Source organism: Cervus canadensis, chromosome 20 (assembly GCF_019320065.1).
Source record: "Cervus canadensis isolate Bull #8, Minnesota chromosome 20, ASM1932006v1, whole genome shotgun sequence".
In the NCBI taxonomy this organism is placed as follows: Eukaryota; Metazoa; Chordata; class Mammalia; order Artiodactyla; family Cervidae; genus Cervus; species Cervus canadensis.
Window position 1 is genome coordinate 44100679 of NC_057405.1, and position 22850 is coordinate 44123528.

Consider the following 22850-nt stretch of genomic DNA (forward strand, 5'->3'; position numbering starts at 1 on the left):
ATTCAATGTTTTTTACTTTATGAAAATTTCCAGAAGCTTTTATTTTCATTCTATGCTCCAGTTGGAGCCTAACTTAATATCTTTTAGTCTTCCTTTATTATTTCATTGTGTTTTTTTTCTATTCAATGATTATACTTTAGTCCAAAACTAGTTTTGCTTCCTAGGCTAATGGGTGTGTACATTTGAATTCCTTTAAAGTAGAAGAAATACAGTCTTATTTTTCTTTAGTTGAAAAATGATTATATAGATTTCTCATTGATCATATTTTCTATTTGTGAGCCTAAACTGTCATCATTTATTTCTCTATTTCATCTTTTTCAAGGAAGATTTTATTTTGGAATAATAAGGAAGTATGATGTCGTATTCCAGCGCCCCTATTCAGATTAGTGACCTGAGAAATTTGAGAGACACATGGATCATTCAGACATAGAATTATGGAATTCTGTAGCTTAGGTCTGGCTCTCCATTTTGAACTCTGAGGCCCCACGGTCATTTAGCTGGTTGTAGCAATGCATATGTCACAGTTTTTACCCTTCACATATTAACAGTCTAATAGGGGAAAGACGTGTATACAAAAATCTCAGTAAAAATCACTCTGCAGTGAGTGGCTTTATAAATGGTCTGGACCGCTAGTACTGTGGAAGCAATAGTGTCAGAGTGCCGCCAGCTCACCAAGCTGATTGCGCCCATACCTTCTCAACTCCATCTTCAGAGTCATCAGGGTCATCATGGCTTGCAGTCATCCATGGTGAGAGTGTTTACATCCTACATGTAGCAAATGCTACAGGTGAGGGCTTCATTTTTCAGAGAGCTGTTAAAAGATTTACCAGCATACTGCTGGGTAGGAGTATTGAGTTAGAGAAAAGTAATATAGCCAGTGTGATTGGGTAAGATTTCATTGAGGAGGTCAGCTTTAGTGTGGCCTTTGAATAAGGTAAAGGGGGAACACAAATATTTTTATTCATTTATCAGACATTTATACTCAATGTATCAGACAAAATATACTCAAATTTCCCAGACACTGTAAGGAATACAGAAAAATAACAGGACAGTTGGGGAGAGAGATCATTGTGAAAAACTGACTTCTCATCTTGCTGCTGCTGCTGCTAAGTCGCTTCAGTCGTGTGCGACCCCACAGACGGCAGCCCACCAGGCTCCGCATCCCTGGGATTCTCCAGGCAAGAACCTGGGAGTGGGTTGCCATTTCCTTCTCCAATGCATGAAAGGAAAAGTGAAAGTGAAGTCACTCAGTCATGTCTGACTCTTAGTGACCCCATGGACTGCAGCCCACCAGGCTCCTCCATCCATGGGATTTTCCAGGCAAGAGTACTGGAGTGGGTTGCCATTGCCTTCTCCGGCTTCTCGTCTTAGGAGGTCAAAATTTACTCAATAAGCTATGAGATTCTCTCAAAGGTTTGTGAATAACGTGCTGAATTTTTTTTTTATTTTAGAAAGCTTAATATTGAAGTGAGGACTAAATGGAGACATCTCAGTATAAATATCTAAATCAGTGTCTGAAACAGAGCCCTTGAATACATATCATGCATCCCTCCACCACCTCAGCCTAAGCCAGACCGCTCCTGCTAGACACTGTCGTTCCTTGCTGCCTAGCTATCTAAGCAGTACGAGTGACTGCCTCCTCTCTCACCTGCTGTGCAGCCAGCCACCAGCATCTTCTGCTGTTCTGCCTTCCAGGAACATCCAGATCTGCTCATGTCCTACCACTTCCTCCGCTACCCTTCTGTGCCGCACCTGGAACCTATGTTTGGTTTCCCTGCTTCTTCTCTTACCTACCTACAAATTGTTTTCCATCCAACCAAAGTGATACTCTTAAAATATTAATTGGATGATGTTACTGTAATCTTCAAATCCACCAGTGGCTTCCCGTCACCTTTTTAGAGTGCACGCCACACTCTTACTGTGGCCTGCAGGAGCCTCGTGATTTGGCCTCTGTCTGCATGGCCAGCGTCATCTGCTGCGCTGTCTCCCTTCGTTTTTTACAGCCATCCTGGTCTACTTGGAGTGGAGTTTCTGGACCACATGCACCAAGCGTGATCCATCTCAGGGCCTCTGCATCTTCCAGTGCTTATGGAGTCCACCTTCCCCAGATCTACATGGCTTGTTCCTCAATTTGTTCAATTCCCTGCTCAAATCTTTTTTTCAAAAGATATTTATGTTTGACTGTGCTGGGTCTTCATTGCTGGGCAGGCTTTTCTCTAGTTGTAGTGAGCGGGGGCTACTCTTTGTCGCAGTGCACAGGCTCCTCATTGCAGTGGCTTCTCTTGTTGCAGAGCTCAGCTCTAGGGTGCATGGACTCAGTAGTCACAGTTCCCAGGCTCTAGAGCACAGGCTCTATAGTTGTGGTTCATGGTCTTAGTTGCTCCACGGCTTTTGGGATCTTCCCGGACCAGGGATCAAACCCGTGTCTCTTGAATTGGCTGGTTGTTTCTTTACCATTGAGCCTCCAGGGAAGCCCTATGCACAGATCTTAATTCTTCAAAAAGATCTTCCTTGACCACTTCCCCAAAAATAGCCTCCTTTTGTCACTCTGTCTTTTTATTCTGCTTTGTGTTTCTTCAAAACATTTGTTACCACATAGCATCATATTGGTTCTCTTTCCTGTTAGAATGTAGTTCCATGAGTGCTGGGTCTTTACCTGTGTTGTTCACTGCTGCATCCCAGCAGCTTAAAATGTGCCTTGCATATAATCAGCTCTCAGGTGTTGCTAAATAAAGAAAAACCGAGGCAGGCATTCAAAGAGGAAGTTGTCAAATATATGAAGTGCAAATAATGCCACCCAAATAGGACCTGAATTAAGTTTATTTCACTGAGAATTACAAGAGAAATCATAAAGGAACAAATTTGATGGAATACTTTGGTAAAGGAGAAGGACATGTTAAAGCTGGCCCAGGATTTGAAACCAAGATAATGGAAAGAAGATGATCATCTGAGAGAGGAAGGTCACGACTACTTCACTGAAAGGGGATGAGGTGGTGAGTTTGGTTTTAGACTTATTGATTCTACAACCACCAGATACTTGGGCATTTTTCACGCTCAGTAGGAAAGAACAATGACATGAATAAGAAATGGAGCATCAAAATCAATGCTGTTGATCAAGAGTGACAGAAAAGCCAGTTTAAGGCTGTTGCAGAATGCTTTCTGATTTCTAGATGAGTGTTGTCTAATATGGTAGCAGGCCACCTATGACTGCTGAGCACTTGAAGTGAGCTTCATCCAATTTGAGATGTCAATGTAAAATATATACTGGGTTTTGAAAATTTAATATAAAAAAAAATGGAATGTCTCACTAGTACTTTTTATTCAGTTACATGTTGAAGATTGATTTTATTTATTTATTTTTTTAGTTACATGTTGAGATGCTAGTGCTTGGGATATATTGGGTTAAATATATGCCTAAAAATAATTTTACTTTTTTTAATATGGCTATTAAAATATTAAAGTGACACATGTGGGTCTCAATTATAACCCTTGTTAGCACTGGTCTAGACTATTTGGAACACAAAATTTTGAATCAGTTTGGTTCTGTAAGCTCAGTACTCATTCTGCTGGCTCTTAAGTTTTATGTTAGGAAGAAAGAAATTCTCTCTTTAGAAATTGTACTTCTCTCTATTGAAAAAAGATTATATTTTCCTCAGTTGTCTGCCCATGTTAAATGAATAACAATACTACCTTTTAATGGAAGAATGGCTGCAAGCAGATACTGAAGTAGAGGGGATAGAAAAGGACCCAGAGTTACCATCTCTTCTCAGCTAACTTAGACCATGACCTTGACAGAAGTCCTAAGCAACAACAGGAGACAAGTGAAGCTTGAAGGTTCAGAATCCTCTCCTGAGAAATTAGGAGAGCAGGAAACTATGTGAAAGAAATATCAGAGATTCAGCCTGGACCCTGGGAAAAGAAAACGAAGAGATGGAACTGTGATATCTATACCTAGCTTTAAAAAGATGTGGTAAAATACTGGTTAGTTTTAGCTATAGGCTTTTTGTAGATTTTTTTTTTTTTTTGACCGTACCACTCAGCATGCAGATGACACCACCGTTATGGCAGAAAGTAAAGAACTAGAGCCTCTTGATGAAAGTGAAAGAGGAGAGTGAAAAAGTTGGCTTAAAGCTCAATATTCAGAAAACTAAGATCATGGCATCTGGTCCCATCACTTCATGGCAAATAGATGGGGAAACAGTGGCAGATTTTATTTTTCTGGGCTCCAAAATCACTGCAGATGGTGACTGCAGCCATGAAATTAAAAGATTCTTACTCCTTGGAAGGAAAGTTATGACCAACCTAGACAGCATATTAAAGAGCAGAGAGTACTTTGCCAACAAAGGTCTGTCTAGTCAAGGCTATGGTTTTTCCAGTGGTCATGTATGGATGTGAGAGTTGGATGGTGAAGAAAGCTGAATGCCGAAGAATTGATGCTTTTGAACTGTAGTGTTGGAGAAGACTCTTGAGAGTCCCTTGGACTGCAAGGAGATCCAACCAGTCCATCCTAAAGGAGATCAGTCCTGGGTGTTCATTGGAGGGACTGATGCTGAAGCTGAAACTCCAATACTTTGGCCACCTGATGCGAAGAGCTGACTCATTTGAAAAGACCCTGATGCTGGGAAAAATTGAGGGCAGGAGAAGGGGAAGACAGAGGATGAGATGATTGGATGGCATCACCAACTCAATGGACATGGGTTTGAGTGGACTCTGTGAGTTGGTGATGGACAGGGAGGCCTGGTGTGCTGTGGGTTCATGGGGTTGCAAAGAGTCGGACACAAATGAGCAACTGAACTGAACTGAACACAGCATGCAGGATCTTAGTTCCCTGTCCAAGGACTGAACCCTTACCTACACTGGGAGTGTGTAGTCTTAACCACTGGACTACTGGGAAGTTCCCACCTGCCCCCTGAGTAGTTTTAATGTGTGTTGAGTGTGTGTATGTGTATATCTGTTTTGCAAAATACTGCAGTGGGACTGTGATGAAATGCAGAACAGTCTATGCCTTCACAGGTACTAGGACCCAGAAGACACCTGAAAAATATCAAGAACTTCTAGATAGCACTGTAATAGTAAATACATTTATTTCCATTTCCTATGGCAAGATACTAAAAATAATTACAATACTTTGGATTTGAAAACATTCAGTAGATATATGATTATAAAGTTAAAGACCTAGCCTCTGAGAAGTGTTAAAATTATCTAACATTAGCTTCTCTTCACCTTAATTTCATTGAAAAACCTGTTATTACTGATTTAGTTTAAATATGAAACAATCGTTCATGACTTTTTTTATTTTTTGTTTCAGGATAATTATTAAAATTGTGATTCCCACTTCTAATCTTAGGTTTATTGGTTGCTTTTCTCTAGATATTAGTATACTTGAAAATAATATTGGAGAAAACTTTCCATAATTTAAGAAAGTACAGTGTTATATGTTAGATACTTAATTTTGGAATATTTTATTAAGATTTAACATATCTTACTTGAATGCAGTGTAAGATTAGTGTAGATATTGTTTCAAGGAATTTAGAAATTTAACAAGTAACATTTCTTCTGTTAGTAAAGAAAATTCTATTGTCAGAATACAAAATTTTGACATATGTTAAAAATTCAGTATTTCTGATATGCTAGGCACTGTGACAGACCAGTAACAGGGCTGTCTCACTTTCCTTTGTTTATAATCTAGAAAAGAAGGCAAATAGAAATGGCACATTAATTCATTACGACTGTAATGTTGTATGGGGAAGGCTTCTCTAAGTGCAGGATCTTTTACCTGGAAGAGAAGCGGAATCAGGCCAAGAGGAGAAGGAGAACAGCATTCTGGGCAGAAGGGGAAGTATGTGCAAAGGTCCTCAGGCAGCCCCCAAATACCTATATTAGAGAGCTAGGAAGATGGGGGAGGTAGGCAGCAGGGTCTGCCTTGTGGAGATGTTTGCCTTGTGGAGATTTTATCTAAAGTGCCATGACGAGCCACTGAAAGATTTTAAGTAAGGTTTGATGAATCTAACACATTCAAATATTAAAGTTTCAAAACTCTGACTGCAGTACAGAGAACAGACCAGAGTAGGACAGGATAGGTGCTGTTCAGTGATGTTGTTTGGCAGTCTGTCCTTGTTCAGATTAATACAAATATTTAGTATACTCATGAGTTCATTTCTCTGAGGGAATACATTTCTAAGTCTTAGATTCTGTTGGCTTCTGTCAACAAGATATCTATGTTTTTTTTCTAAATAACTTCTTTTTGTTATCTAAAAGTTTCTTATTGCTTCTTATGTTACTGTGGGGAAGGGGAAAAGAGAGAGAGTAGTAAGAACTAACTCAGTAAGAAAAGTCCATACCATTCATTTAGTCATTTAGTAAACATTTATTGACCATTTACTCCTTGCCAGGTACTAAGTTTGGCACTTTGGATGCAAAATATGAACAAGCCATGGTCCTCTAAAAGCTTTTCATTAAGTGTGTGCATGCTAAGTCTCTTCCGTCCTGTGGACCATACCCAACCAGGCTCCTCTGTCCGTGGCGATTCTCCAGGCAAGAATACTGGAGTGGGTTCCCATATCCTCCTCCAGGGGATCTTCCCGACCCAGGGATCAAACCCACATCTCTTATGTCTCCAGCATTAGTAGGCAGGTTCTTCACCACTAGCACCACCTGGGAAGCCCTGTAATTCAGTGGATTTCAATATTTATATACCAGTGCGTTTGTAAACTGCAAACATCTATCTATAAAAACCTTGTGGTATTTTCTAAATGAGTAAACTGAGGATTAGAACAATGAGATTAGTCCTAAGAGTATAGTTTTCTTATGTACAAAGCTGTAAATTTCTTGTTAATTGCAGCAACTTTTTCAGTTATTTTCAGTTTTTCTTCCTCACTTATAATAGCTGAAAGTCTGATTATATTCATCCATCAAGACCAGAAATCCTGAAACACCTTAGTAAGCCTTCTGTGCTGAAATATTCAAGTGCTCTAATGAGCTGAAGAGGACCTCTTAAAGCCCTTTTCAGTCATCTCAAAAACAAGTAGCTTAAGATGCTTTAAGGGAAACTGACTTATATAGCATTAATTTTTCTTAACATGGATCTTGCTCATATAGAATACTTGCCAAATAATATACTTGCATATAGATTTTTAGCTCATCCAGTATTCTCTCAAACATTTACTGGGGGATCCCAGCCCATTTTGTGTTTTAAATACCATCTGTAGGCCCTGCATGCTCAGTTGCTCAGTCGTGTCCAACTCTTGGTGACCCCACGGCCTGCAGCCCTCCAGGCTCCTCTCTCCGTGGGGGTTCTCCAGGCAAGAATACTGGAGTGGGTAGCCATGCCCTCCTCCAGGGGATCTTCCTGACCCAGGGATCGAACCCAGCTCTCCTGGGTCTCTTGCATTGGCGGGTGGATTCTTTACCCTCAGCCTCCGAACAAGCCCCGTCTGTATAGGTCAGTGACTTCCAGTTAAATCCAAGTTAAATCTCCAGCCTTTGTCTTCGTCCACACTCAGTCACTTGGTTATCTAAAAGGCATCTCAGACTTAGCATGTATGGCTCAAAAGTATTGATTCTCAATCCCTATCTCATCATCTTCACTTCCTGGCACTGCTTTTTGTCCAGAACAAAAACCGAAGAGTCATCCTTGCTTTCTCTCTTTTCTGATCTCTCATGTAATCTCAATCCTGTTTATTCCACCTCTGAAACAAATCCCAGTTCCACCTGCTTCTGTCTCTCTTAGCAAACACTAGTCCAAACCACCATATAATAGCCTTCTATTTAGCTCCCCCAATTTCACCTTTCCCCCACAAACTTGAAGTAATCTTTTATGATGTAAATCAGATCATGCCATTTTCCTGCTTAAAATTCTTTCAGGGGTCCCCACTGAATTAAGGCTCTTTAGTCCCTGGTGGCGCAGCAGTAAAGAATCTGCCTGCAATGCAGGAGACTCAGCTTCGATCCCTGGGTGGGGAAGATCCCCAGGAGAAGGAAATGGCAACCCACTCCAGTACTCTTGCCTGGGAAATCCCACGGACAGAGGAGCCTGGTGGGTTACAGTCCATGAAGTCGCAAAGAGTCAGATGTGACTTAGCAACTCAACAACAAATATGTCCTATCTCATTTCAGCCTCACAAACAACCCCCCACACACCCAGTCATTCCAACTCACTCACACCTTAGGGCCTCTGAGCTAATCCTTCTGCCTATACACTCTTTCCCCCAAATCATTTCATTTTGTGGCTGGCTTCTTCACTGATTCTAAGTTTAAATGACACTTTTTTCCAAAGATCTTTCTTTACCATCAACACAATATCACATCTAGTCACTTCCTATCACATCAACCTTTTAAAATCCCATTTATCATGAACTTTTTCTTACTTTTTAATTTATGTATGTTTGTTTAGTATCTTATTCAGTTCTCTATATCACTTTGTACTTCCTAGAATATAATAGTACTCTAATAAAAATTCTTTAAACAAGCAAATCTTACTTCCTTTATGTACTCACCAATAAGGGTATTGTGACCCATCACCACTGCTGTGCCTGTTCTAATCGCTGTTGCCAGGTCTGTGATGTCAGTCACCCCAGGTCACAGCTTGTGGACCAGGACTTTTGGTTTAGATATTTCCATGGCCTGCATCAATATGAGGACAGAGGTAGTGACCATATGAGTTCAGATTCCAGATGTTCAAATATACTTCTCTTATAGAAAATCTAGAATTCCTATTGAAGAACCTCTGATCTATAATATTGGTCTAATTTATCAGTTAGTTCAGGAATCCTAAATAACATCCATACTTTTTTTGTCTGATGATACTTTAAAGAATGAAAAAATCCCTTCATAAGTAAATGACATTCATTTTGGATTAACTTCTAGTACAAGGATATCAGTTCAGAGAAATACAAAGAGGTTAAAAAAAAAGCTAAGAAACCCATCAGATTTGCATAAACTTTGTGAACTCTGGAGAAGTATCTCCTTGGTCTATAAAGAATATTATAAGTAGAAGAAAGAATAAAGTAAAAAATAAAATTAAAATATGAGAGTTTAAACTGAGAAGTTATAGAATAATCAAACAGAAAGTTAATAGTTTTTCTCAACTTATTTTTTTCAGCTCTGTGAACTATATCCTAAATTAGTCTTAGGGTATTAGTAAATAATTGTTTACCAAATAAAAGTTATCTTTAGTTTATAACACATTAAGGAATATTCACATTATGGGGGAAAAGATAATTATATTCCATCTGAAAATTTGATTAATGTCCACAGTAAAAGCCACTTTGCAGAAACTTTCCTCTATTAGTAATATAAATTTAAAATAGTATTTTGTACCCTTGGAAGGCAAAAAAATGAGGCAATTGAAAATTAAATCACATTTTTCCCATATTTAGGGGAGGGATAGTATGTTTTTCCAATGGTTTATCACTCAGCATTTCAATGAGCTAAAAAATGAACCCAGGTCATGTATAATTTTATCAAATACAGTCTAGGAAATAGGGTTGAAAAGATACAAAGGCATTGTTTCTTCCTTTCCTCTGAACTTTAACCCTAAACCAGATTATTATTCAGTCTTTACATTTTCAATGATTATCTCATATTTATCTTTAGCCCTCAAATTATGTAGTCAATGAAGTTAGTGTTTCAGTTCTCATCTGCTCATTTCTCACAAAAGAAATCCTTCTAGAACCTACTCCAGTGCTGAGTGGAATACTTTGAGGCATTATATTATAGATTTCTGGAAGGAATTTAGAACAGTAATATTCCTTCCAGGTGCTTCAATAACCATTATCTTTTAAACTGACCCCTGGTTTACATGTGCTATCCTTTGGTATCTTTCATAGGTAAGTTTGCAAGCCCGAAAGCATCAGACACTGTTTTAAAGGACTACAGATAATGTAGACTCTGTGTCATAAAGTTCTTTTTGTCTGATTTCTTTTTCAGAACTGTTTTCAACTTACCTGTTTCTTGAGCATATTATAATTAATGTTCTATGTCTTACTCTCCCTTTTTATCCCTCTTTCTTTCACTTAGTCGATTTCTGAATGTTTCCCTTTATTCCTGTGATCTTTTCATAGCGGCACTCTCTGGGGGAAGCTTTGCATAAATCTATCAACAATGTAAGTGAGCGGCACTTACACTTTGTACACAGGGCATGTTGCACTTTTGGTTTTGCATCAACATCATCACTGCTTGAAAGCTTTAACTTATGATATTAAAAAATACACTTTTTGGCATCAGTAAGATATGTTGTATATAGGTAGCAAAGCTTCTAACTTTCAGCCTTTCATTTGTGTATGTGCACACATCTATCACACTATATTGATAAGCATGCATTTTATTTTAAAGCCAAGCAAGATTTTACTTCTCATACATAAAATTCATTATTTTAGTATTTGCACTGATAGATACAGTAATATTTTGAAAAACTGTCAACTTGTTGACTCTAATAAAAATGGAAATAAATGTAAATGTATTCCTTCTTTTGTTAAAGTAGTTTGTTTTTTGAAAGAGTAGTATCAATTGACTTTTTAAGAGTATCAGATAGTTGTGCAGGTTCATAGATTCAGAATATATTTTACATTTTAATGTTACAATTATTAAAAGATTTAAAGCAAAATGGAGTAAATCCCTTTCCAAAGACTTGGCAATGCTCTTCTTTTACTTAGGCACACTCAAAAGTGCAGATATTAAGCTTCAAAGTAATATTCCATTTAAACAATAATTAAAATTTTTTTCTTTACATATGAAGAGAAAAATGAGATTTATTTTCACATCGAACCCATACCCAACTTGTTCTTTAAAATAAGTTAGCAGAGAGGTAAGCATCTTTGAATATTTTTCTTGATATCGTAGGGCAGAGGTCAGCAAGCTTTTTCTGCAAAAGACCAGACAATAAATGTTTCGAGCTTTGTGGGTCATGCAGTGTCTGTGACACCTACTGGCCTCTGCTGTTATATGGAAGTGCCCATGGGCAATATGTGAATGAATCCTTTAATTTATAGAAACAGACTCTAATGTGCCAATTCCTGACCTAGAGGAATCAAATCTTGAGTCTAGAATGGTCCTATGAAATTTTTATATTTCAAAACTGTGTCCTCCTATCTCCTTAATTTCTTTCTACTGTGCAAGAAAATTTTTATCTGTTCTTTATGTCCAACTTTACTGTCTATATGAAAATTAGAAATACATGAATACATTTAATACCATTTTCTTTAATGTATTTTAAAGTGGTACTCAATGTTGGCGAACTAAGGCTACATTTAGAAATTTTTTTTAACAGTCACATAGAGCATAGTAAGAATTCGGGCATGGTTGCTGTATCAGTCCAGACTTTCTGACATGCATGCTAATTGGGATAGAAATAAGAACCCCAAATAAGATACGACTGATTATTGTCAAAAATTATTTGAGTTGTACTTCAAAATACTTGTGACAACATAGTCACTTTCCCCTAAACAGTTATAAATGAAAAGGTGTTCATTAAAGCAAAAACAATTTTATTTAATTTAAATCTATTAGTAATTGAATGAGAATGCCTTGATTCATCTCCTACAAAATAAGCAAAAGAGGTCTGTAACACAATGAAATCCCCATTAATTAGTTCTCTTTTGTAACATCATAGTCACTGAGGACGAACTGTTCACTCAGACATCTCCCAAACAAGATGTGACCTTGTCAGTATCATTCAGCCAAGTGAGAGCTACCCACCCCCTCCACACACTGTTTAGCCAGCCTTCCGTGCAAGAAGTGTCCCACTATATGCTGTCTTGTTCTAAGAGAACAAGTAATTGTTGATGCCTCTGTTTATAAAAACTTGGTAATTTTTTCAACTAAGACAGAGGATGACTGGAAATATTCCAAAACTATCTAAAGGACATTAAGTAGGCATTACTGTGGTTCTCAATCAATAAACTCAGTTTATAGGTCTTCTTAGAAAATACCAGAAAATTATGGATGATTCAGTATTTTCCTGAATGGTCGTAATTTCAGAAGCTTAAGTTGACTTTTCTTAGCCAGGCCCTTTAAAAATAGCAAATTAGAGGTTAAAAAGGAAAAATGATAGAAAGAATTAAAATATTCAAACAGTTTCAAATGTTTTACATGAGCATTTATATAAATTGTTAACATAGTAATAAATTATTCTGCTGTCCTCTACTGGGCCTATGTAGATGTTTTTAATGTTGCTTTATATATTTGAAAGTATTGAACTGAATATTAATATCATGTGGTTTAGACTTTCTAATAATTTATGTTGACCTTTCTTGTCAAAATTAACAAGTATTCTGGCTCAACACAATTCTACAACTCCACACCTATAATTTATTGAAAAATGAAATTGTCCTTAAACATCCTATTTTTCAAATTGTTTTTTCTTGCTAATTTTTCTTGTTTTCACAAAAAATGAATGAACCCTCTTACACAAAGCCTCTACCCTGGAAAGCAAGTCATTTTTAAAAAATCGTAATCTATATGACAGCCTTTTTCAAAAACACACAGAATCACTAGATAAATTGTTCACCAGTATCTTGATAAATTGACCAAAACTAGGAGAAAAGGCCATAGGTAATATTACTTAAAGAAGATAGGTTGTTTTCCTCCTTGATCTCATAAAATGAACTGAGAGCAGAGGACAAGTAAAAGACCAGAGCTTCAAAGACTTCTCTGGACATTGCTTTAAGATTCTCATTAAAGAAGCAGCCAGAGTCTTACTTTTATGAACTCCAGAGCAGTGCTTCTCAACTATGACTGCATTAAAGTCATCTGTGAAACTTCAAAGAGAGAGAGAGATTCACCCTTCTGATAGACTCACATGAGCATGTGTTCAGACCATTTATTTTGGAGTGTTTTGGTACAGCATTTGTAATAGCAAAATCAGGTGAGATGATCTGAATTTCCATCAGAAAGGATTAAAGCAGTTATAGTGTATTTGTACTTTGAATGATGTCTACTAGGAGAAATCTGGCTTTAAGCAGCAGAACACCCAGTTAACAGTGGCTCATGCCGTCAGTATACTTAATGAAGCGCCCAGGTTCTTTCTGTACTTCTGTTTTGCCGTGTTCAGTGTGTTAGCCTTGGGGCCTCAGGTTGGTCGTGTCACGGTTGCAGCATGGCTGCTACAGCTCCAGCTTTCACGTTCTTGAACAACTATGCTAACACAGGAGACTCTCCATTAGCAGTGTTTAAATCAGGAAATAAAGTCTCTCCCCCTCCTCCAAATTCTCCACATACTTCCTTTTAGCTTATTAACTAAGACGGAATGATAGGACCTTAGAGTTAGGTTACTGTGACTTTCTTATCCCAGTTTTAATTCACTCCTTGGTGCTGGGAGAGGGGCCTGCATTCTTGAAGATTGGGATTTTCATTCAGTTCCTGAACAAACTCAAGAGTTCAACTCTCTGTGAAGAAAGAAAAAGGGGGAGATGGGCATTTGGGAAGGACGAAATGGTGCCTGCCCGTTTGCATTATCTGTAGTCTTTGAAAAGAATGGGGCATTCCTACATGTCATGGATTGTATACGCTAGAAATGCCCCCATGAGAGGAAAAACAAACCTCTAAAACCAAACTTGTTGGCCTCCCTGGTGGAGAAATCATTGACCATCATTAAGTAAATCCATGAGTATACTCAGCTTGAAGGGAGCTACATATAGTTGAATGTTTGAAAAACCATAGCAACACCTGCGGATCTTGACACCCTCATGGTTTCATGAAGGAAGTTGATGTTTTATTTCTCTGTTTAAGACATAGGGAATGTCTGTTCCAACAGCAGCCCCATGGGTCTCTGTTTCAACTACTTTGGACATTAAGCTCTGGTCTCTTGAGGTGTGCCCTGGGGCCCCCAAGTAATTTTTGTCATATCATGCCAGATGTACACTCTACATGGTGAAAGTCATCCATCCACCCATTTACGCATAACGTAGTTTAAAAAAAGCAAAAGAAAACAAAACAGGAAATTAAGAAAGAGATAAGTCATAAGAGTCTTGGGAGACATGTGCCTAAAATAAAACACTGTTAACAATTTGGTGCACTTTCTTCCAGACTGTTGTCATTTATAAATAAATACAGACACATGCAAATGCAAAAAAAAAAAAAAAAGGAGTCTTGGGAGATACCAAAATGTTAGAACTGATTACCCTTAGAGATTGGAATTTGGTGAGGAAAGGGAAGGATACTTGCCCTTTCATTTTATAAACTCCTTTATTAAAGAAATTTTTTTTCACAACGAACACATTACTTTGGTAGTTAGAAATTATGTTAGGTGGTCTGGGCTCAATTCCAGACCTATTTAATCAGAATAGCCAAGGGTCAGTGACTGGACAAGTACATTTATTAAAATTTACAGAAATGATTCCGATATACAGCCAGGTTTGAGAACCACAGATTACATTTACTGTCTCAGGTTATGCTTTGTTTTGAGGATAAACTATTTGTATATTTTCTGTATTCTTTGATTTCTGTGATAAGATTTTTGTTAGGGGTAAAGAAAACTAGAGTGCATCAAAAACCAAAGGTTGTAAGTAGGGCGTACATAGTGAATGACATGTCTCGTGTTGACATCCTATCATATCCAGTACCTCAGATGTGATATTTCAGTTTCTGTTTTGAGGGATTTCCACAAACACCATTGCAGAGGTACAGAATCTTTGTGAAACCGCCCTGTTGGAAAGAGGTAAAGCTTCCCCTTCTTCAGAAAAATATATCTATATGTCTTTAATTTTGTCTTTTTGAAATTTGTACAGCCTTATTTTAAAAAAGATAGTATTGTAAATGGTAGAGATCAGAAGGTAGCAATTACTGACAGTGAAGTTTGGCTTTTAAAATTATTTGCAAAGTATCTGGTACCTCCTGATTAGTAGAATGTTACTTAATTCATATATAAACTGCTGTGGTGGGAATTATTTAATTAGGATGAAAATTTTTTCTAAAATATTCTCTTTGGTTCATTTAAAATCAGCAAAATAAAAAGCTTTAAGATTTAAAATTACAACAAACGTGTAAAAATTTATACCATATACTTCATAATTTGAAAATAATTTGAAGCAACTAGTACTGCTTCTCATTTATTCAACAATTGCCTTTCTGTAATACTGTTATCAGAGTATTGATCTAAGTTACCTAGACTATTTAATGCAAAGTCTTTTTTTTAATTAATGAAGTTTTATATTAGTATTTATTTCCATAAAGTGTACTAAACTCTGCTGTTTAAGTTATAGCTATAAAACAGCTCATTTTACATTGCTTTGCTCATTATTTCTGTCTTTAAAAGTGCCATGTAATTTTCATGCTGAATAAAGGCTGGAACTTTAATGCCATCTACTAATTTAATTTTTAAAAAGAGCAAAATAAGTTTTGATGCTGCATTGCATGATAAAGGCTTCCTGCTTACAAATAATGTTACTGTTTTGAGCATGACTCCAAAGATTTTTAGATAGCCTTAATATTATTTTCATATGCTTTCAAAATTAAGAATATAAAGTGTATAAACTAAGTATACTTGAGGACTAAATTGCATGATAATGTCTTTTTGCATATACTTTATATTTGCTTAAATATAAAGATTAATCATATATCCTAAAATTAAAAATATTACTTTGGAGTTCTTTCAAGGTAAAGTATATTATGATTTAAAGTATTTACGCTGGAGAGGTTTAAAAAGTGTGCTAAGATTTTAAATGTATAACTGTTACAAAACTGGTATTCATTAATTTTAAGTGTTGTACTTCTTTATAAATTTCATCCTTAATTGGTTCAAGTGTGAGTCAAATTATAGTCAAATTAACCTATGGGAGCTCTTCTTGATACAGTGACCTTTTGAAATAGATAGTTCAGAAAAAAAAAAAGCTACACTGCTGTGAATTGATTGGCTTCTTACTAACCTAAGTGCACCCTTAACTGGAGGACAGGATCCAGGGCCCCCACTAGCCCATGTGGTGCCTGTGTACAAATCAGAACGCTATGCCACTTTTCTTTGAGAGGACTTGGATGCATACCAGGGCAGATGGCTTGGTGAGCAGCTTGTTCACTGGGTAAATTCATCCTCACTTGGCCAGGGGCCCAATAATAGCTTTGATAGGATCAGTCACTATTCTTTATGTAATGTAGTCTTTCCCTAATGTTCCCATATATGTTCTAGTAAGTTGTCACCAGGAACAAGGCAGTCACGTGGGTCCCTATTCTGGGTCTGGGACTAGGGTTGAACTTGGGAAGAGAGTGGGTAGGATCCTTGTCTTATTTCAAGAACCAGCTAACTCTACCACTTTACACATCAGGGTTCACAAATACACATTTTTATTACCTTTTACGCTGTTTTGATTCTTTTTTCTTTGGAGGTTGTCTTTAGTACTCATTTCATCCTGATTTTCTTTGCACAAATGGTGAGAAATCACATGACCTGGTTTGTTTGGCCCCCCAGCTCACACAAGGAAGGCTTAGCTGTTGCTGCGCCTTTCTCCTGCAGTTTTACACGCGCAGGTTTGTTTGAGCTGTGACTCGTCAGTGCTCCTGCCATTTAGAGGTGTGAGGAGTTGCGTTACCTGGGGTCAGAGTGTTGCAGTTCACCATGACTCCAAACATGGAAATAACCTCTGAAATCTTAGGCTTATGTGGAAATTAGTGAGTAGAATTCATATAACTTTCAATAGGTAAAGTCACTTCTTTGGAAATATGTTAAGACAGATTGAACGTATATCAGTAGCATCATTTCTCGTCGCTACTTGACCCTCTGCACGTGCTCACCTTTACTTCTGATCCTGACGTATAACCTTGCCCTTGCCCCAGACCCTTCCAGACGGCTGTCATCTACCCAAAGCTCAGTACAGTCTGTGCCTGTTTCCTGCTGCTGGCCTCTGCCCTCTCCTGTCTTCCAGTTCGTTCTTTCTTATTTTTCTTTCTCAGTTTGCATTGCTGGTGATCCTTCAGCCTATCATTTTCTTTCTCACGTACCTTCATGGTAAGACATGTGAGGCAGCCTATGTCTGCCTTCCATCAATCAAAAGAAAGTTTTTTCTTATTTACAGAAAGTCACTTTAAAGTCTTTTCTTTCCATTAGCTTTCTTGGCCACAGAAACAGTTTTACCTACATGTAAACACAGCATCTTATTATTTAATGGGATACATTTGACAACTTTTTATCTGGTTTCCTTAAGTTCCCGTTAGCCTCAGACTTGTAGAATATGATTGAGTCGTCTAGTTTCAAGTTTACAGTTTCGTTACATGAGAAGAGAAATAGATCAAATAAGATGGTTTCAACAAATGTATATGTGGATACACACACATATATACAGATGCTTATACATATTTTGTGCTTCTGTTGGTTAATAAAGGTTTTAAATTAAGTATTTTAAAACATGCAGAGGCAGTGCAGATGTATTAAGGGTGATATTTTCAATAGGAGGAACAAATAAGTTCTCCATAGTGAAAGAAAAGTACCTGTCATTATTACAAGGCTGTAACTAGAAGATTGTGAGAGGTTTGTGATTTTTAAAAAGCTTGAAGTTTTGCAAATCTTTTTGAATTAAATCAAAATTCAAAAATAAAAACGTTTTTTACACGAGAATTCTAAATTGATAAACTGTTTAAAGAGTACTTCTTTAATTCTCACATAATCTTAGCTGGCTTTCATTGAGCAGTTAATCTTTGTATGTGGCAGGAACTATTCTGAGTAAACTGTGTGTAGAAATGCTCTTTTCTCTCACATGGCCTGGTGAGGTGTTGACCGAAGCAAGTGGCAGAGCTAAGATTTTGACTCAGAGCCCACAGCCTTAAACAGTCCTGTGGCTCAGCAGTGAAGAATCTGCCTGCAATGCAGGAGTCACAGGAAATGCGGGTTCAATCCCTGGGGCTGGAAGATCGCCTGAGGAGGCACGGCATCCCACTCCAGTATTCTTGCCTGGAGAATCCCATGGACAGAGGAGCCTGATGGGCTACAGTCCGTGAGGTTGCAGACTCGGACATGACCGCACATGCACTGAAAACAGAATAAAAGTGGTAACACCTAAAGATTAGCTATCTAGGATATATTATAAAACATTTTAAGTGGGCACTTTAAGGCAGTTATTTTGCAGTTGTTAATATCTTCAAAATGCCTTTTCCCCTTAAATAGGCACTGTGTGAAATAGGCCTTGTATTTTATTCCTCCTTGTGTACCCTCCCGTGGCACAGATTTCCCTCCTGAAACAGAATCTGGAGATGCAGCTTTCCCAGTCTCAGACCTCTCTGCAGCAACTGCAAGCCCAGTTTACACAGGAGCGACAGCGACTTACACAAGAGCTCGAAGAGTTAGAGGAGCAGCATCAGCAGAGACATAAATCTTTAAAAGAAGCACACGTCCTTGCATTTCAAACCATGGAAGAAGAAAAGGAAAAGGAGCAGAGAGTAAGTTTTAGGTGACATACATTCAGATGTAACCCAACAGCCTGATCACTGTTAACCTTACGATTCTAAAGAATTCATTTTTTGCTCCAAAAAATTATGTATTGCTTTATTTCAGTGTGTTTTCTAGGCTATGACTTCTTGTAGGGGTCACAGTGATTAAACACATACACTAATTGTACACTGTAGGGCTTCCCTGATAGCTCAGTTGGTGAAGAATCTGCCTGCAATTCAGGAAGCCCCGGTTCGATTCCTGGGTCAGGAAGATCTGCTGGAGAAGGGATAGGCTACCTGCTCCAGTATTCTTGGGCTTCCTTTGTGGCTCAGCTGGTAAAGAATCCACCTGCAATGCGGGAGACCTAGGTTCAATCCCTGGGTTGGGAAGATCCTCTGGAGAAGGGAAAGGCTACCCACTCCAGTATCCTGACCTGGAGAATTCCATGGACTGTATAGTCCATGGGATTGCAAAGAGTCAGACACGACTGAGTGACTTTCAGTTTCACTTTAATTGTACACTGTAGCAGATATTTGTTATTTCTGTTTCCCATGATAAGGCCAAGGTCATGATGAGACTAATGCTCTGGTTTGTCATGTGTTAGCAGTGATTACATAAATTTAGTCATTACTATAACCACTGTAATCTCTTAATACTGGTCTTGAACTTAGTCTTTCATCCAATTTATAATTTTTTTCTTTTAGTCTAGATCTACAAAAGATACATGTGCCCAAAACATTTAAAGTTTTTATCTCCATTTTTTCCCCTCATGCTTTTTCTTATGTACAGAACTCACAATGAAATGAAATTGGAGACATTTAAAAATAGTATAATTCCCTGTATATTGTTTGTATCACTCTTTGGTGATCACTCAGAAAAGATACATTATTGGTTTTATTATATGCCAGAATCTCCACATATCCATTATTTAGTTCTGTGTTAAAATGTTAGTTGGACATAGTCTTAGTGTGATTAGTTTTAATATAGTTCATTTCTTAACACTGTATTTCTCAATTTCTTTTAAGGACCTTATAGATAATTAAGATAAAGATGTGATAGAAAAAGTTACTAATAATAGTGTTTACCATCCATACTGTTAGTACATATACACATTTTAATCCTTTATTTGGGTATAGACACTATTTTAAGAAATGGTATGTTATTTAAAAATTGTTAAAACAAAAATGTCATACTCTTGTAAACAACTCTTAAAAACAACTAATTTGCCTGTACAGTAAGTTTAATCTATTGATCTTGTCCAAAAAAACCAAGGGAGTTCATTTGGTTAATAATTCAACCTTAGCATTGCTAAATACTTTATTCATTGAATTCCATTTGCGAATTATGATAACACATAAGCTTACATATGAGTACTTCAATTTTATACATACAGTCTTTTCAGAACTGTAATCATTTTTCAGAAGAAATCAGAACCGGCAATTTTATTGTCTGTCATTAGGTAGCCAAGCTAACCCTAAGTCCTGTTGTCTGTACTCAAAGTCCTTTATTTTACCTATATTTAAAGGAACCTATACTTTATGTTTCAGAAAGAATATAAGTAGTCAAATAATAATTTTTAAAAGCAGCATTTTAGAGTAGTGATTGAAGAGACACAGCCCTGCTTACAATGCGATTGCTTTCTCAGAAGCCTTTGTAGATTACGGTAAGAGCCCTTCCTGGCACAGTGCAGTCTCTACACTTGAAGTACCGTGAGCTTTGTTTTACACTCTTGTGGCCATATATCTTCTCTCCGTCTTGGCCACATATATGTAGTCTGTTCCTCTGGCTAGGCTTTTAAAACTAACCACATGAAAGGCTTCAGTTCAGTTTTCCAGCTACATCCTCTCAGAGCTTTTGCTTCTGTTCATAAATGCAGGAACAAAGCAAGGATGACTGTAGGAAAATGCTACAAACACTTTTTAAGGTTGGAGTTGTAAAAGCCCTCCTCTCTTTTCCTAATCAGGAGATCTTTCCTGATCTGCCCTCCTCCACCTCTTCCCTGAGTCTAAGTTTGTGCACACAGGAGAATTATTTGTTAATTTTTGGTGGTTTACATCTCCTTAGCAGTTTAAGAAAATAGCTTTATTTGGAAACTGCCCTAGGTAAAGGGTCTGTATCTCAATACAAACATTATATATTGACTCTGATTCATGATGTTTATGCTCCTAAAGTGAGCCTACTAGTTTATTTTCTAGTGATGATCTTATATCTAGTTTTCTTGAAATGAATTAGAGACGTGTTTTCCTTAAATAATAAATGAGTTTTAGTATTTTTTCTATTTTGTTTGCGTTTCCCTTCCTGTAGTCTAGCATAATAATTTGAGTATGTTTCTCTCATTCTAGGCTCTTGAAAGTCATTTACAACAGAAACATTCCGCAGAGCTTCAATCATTAAAAGATGCACACAGGGAATCAATGGAGGGCTTCCGGATAGAAATGGAACAGGAACTTCAGACACTTCGGTTTGAATTAGAAGATGAAGGAAAGGCTATGCTTGGTAGTTTGAAATGATTATAATCCTATCATATTTATTTTTACATCCTTCTAACTTGAAATTCAATAAGAAATTACAAAACTGTACTCTTTATTTTTGAAACCTCGAAATGACTATCCGAGTGTTGTTCGTATCTTATTTGAAGTTACTGGATGAAGGAGCAACTGTTGGTGGAGTAGAATGGATAGAACACAAATGGTAAAGTGAGGTTCCCTCAACGTTCTCTGTACTTTGGCTGTATAAGCAACACACAGCGGTGCTTCCATTTGTCGTTAAGAGACTAACTGGAGTTAGTCCGTGACATTCAGACTTCCCACTAGCAAGTGACTGAAAGGAATAGATAAGCATGGACCCACATGTCTTTAGGCTGTATCATCATATTGGGTTTTCTTCCCCCACTTTAGGATTTTGTTTCAATGGGAAAAGTCATGTTTCGGTCTGACTTTTTGTATGGGTATTTATAGAGGTTGTATTAAATAGGATTTTTATCTTTGAGGTGTTAAAATCATTACCATTTCTATAGAAGATAATTGAGTTTGGAAAAAAACTGAAATGTATTTAAAGGGTTTTTTGTTTGTTTTTAATGTCATTCAATAACTTTTTATTCCTGTCATTTTATTTTCCTTGGTTTTTTTTTTTTTTTTTTTTTGACCAAATTCTCCTGATGTTTTTCATGTCTTTTGTCACGCTTCAGTGGAACATTCTTTTCAAAGTAAGAATTGAGAAAAAAGGAGACCAAAGTTGTGAATATTTGGGGCCTCAAAGGGAAAACCAGTTGACCCATTTCATCATCTCTACTATTGCTGGGAGTTCTAGGCCAGGTCGTTATAGCTCTCTCCTCTTCCTGAGGAGAGGTGAAGATGGGCCAAGTGTTGGAACCCTTGTCCACTGAAACATGATTTAAATATGTCTTTGTTGACAATAGGACTTCTTGTGATTTCTTAAACTTTTTATTTTGAGATAATTGTAGAATCACATGTGGGCATACCTAGTGGTTCAGTGGTAACGAATCTGCCTGCAAGGCAGGAGCCAGAGGAGCCGCAGGTTTGATCCCTGGGTCAGGAAGATCCCCTGGAGGAGGGCATGACAACCCACTCCAGTATTCTTGCCTGGAGAATCCCATGGACAGAGGAGCCGGGCGGGCTGCAGTCCATAGGGTCGCAAAGGGTCAAACACAATGGACGTATCTTAGCACGCACACAAACTTTTTATTTTGAGATGATTCACAAGAGGCTATATATTCACATGTGGGCTTCCCTGATGGCTCAGATGGTAAAGAATCTACGTGCAATGCAGGAGACCTGGGTTTGACCCCTGGGTTGGGAAGATAGCCTCGAGAAGGAAATGGCAATCTGCTCCAGTATTCCTGCCTGGAGAATCCCATGGACAGAGGAGCCTGGTGGGCTACAGTCCATGGAGTTGCAACGAGTCGGACACAACCGAGCGACTAACACTTTCACTTTCATAAGAAATAGAAGGGTGAGATCCTCTGAATGCTTTACCCAACTTCCCCCAAAGGTAACATTTTCAAAACTAAAGTGCACGTCACAGCCAGGATGTTGACACAGAAGACACAACATTCCCATCACATGCGATCCCTACTGCCTGTATATAGCCACAGGTACTCTACTCCCTCCCCATCTTTAATTTCTGGCAACCATTCATCTCTTCTGCATTTCTTTAATGTTGTCATTTTAAGAACATTGTAAATGGAATTGTACAATATGTAACCTTTTGATATTGGCTTTTTTCCACTCAGCATAATTCTCTGCAGGCTCATTCAGGTTGTTATATGTATCAGTAGTTGTCCCCATGACTATTGACTTCTCATATTTGTTGTCTTCACCCACTGAAGGACATCCATGTGTTTTGTGCAAATTTAGGCAGGAGCTGAGTTGCAGGAGTTCTTGTGCAAATGTAGGCAGGAGTTGGTCGTATGATAATCATATGTTTAGTTTGTTAAGAAACTGCCTGTTTTCCAGACTGGTTATACCATTTTATATCCCCA

General features: G+C 37.7%; 1 protein-coding gene across 8 annotated transcripts in view; it reads left to right on the plus strand.

Moving 5' to 3' along the window:
• FAM184A (family with sequence similarity 184 member A) overlaps positions 1 to 22850 on the plus strand; it is a 120293-nt gene that overhangs the window by 77544 nt on the left and 19899 nt on the right. For 4 of the 8 annotated variants that reach the window (XM_043439548.1, XM_043439549.1, XM_043439552.1 and 1 more), the window contains exons 10-12: positions 10062 to 10103; positions 18145 to 18357; positions 20692 to 20845. In XM_043439548.1, coding sequence (XP_043295483.1) covers positions 10062 to 10103; positions 18145 to 18357; positions 20692 to 20845 — 409 coding nt within the window. The remainder of the gene's footprint in view (positions 1 to 10061; positions 10104 to 18144; positions 18358 to 20691; positions 20846 to 22850) is intronic. The other 4 variants (XM_043439550.1, XM_043439551.1, XM_043439553.1 and 1 more) reach the window with 1 other exon arrangement.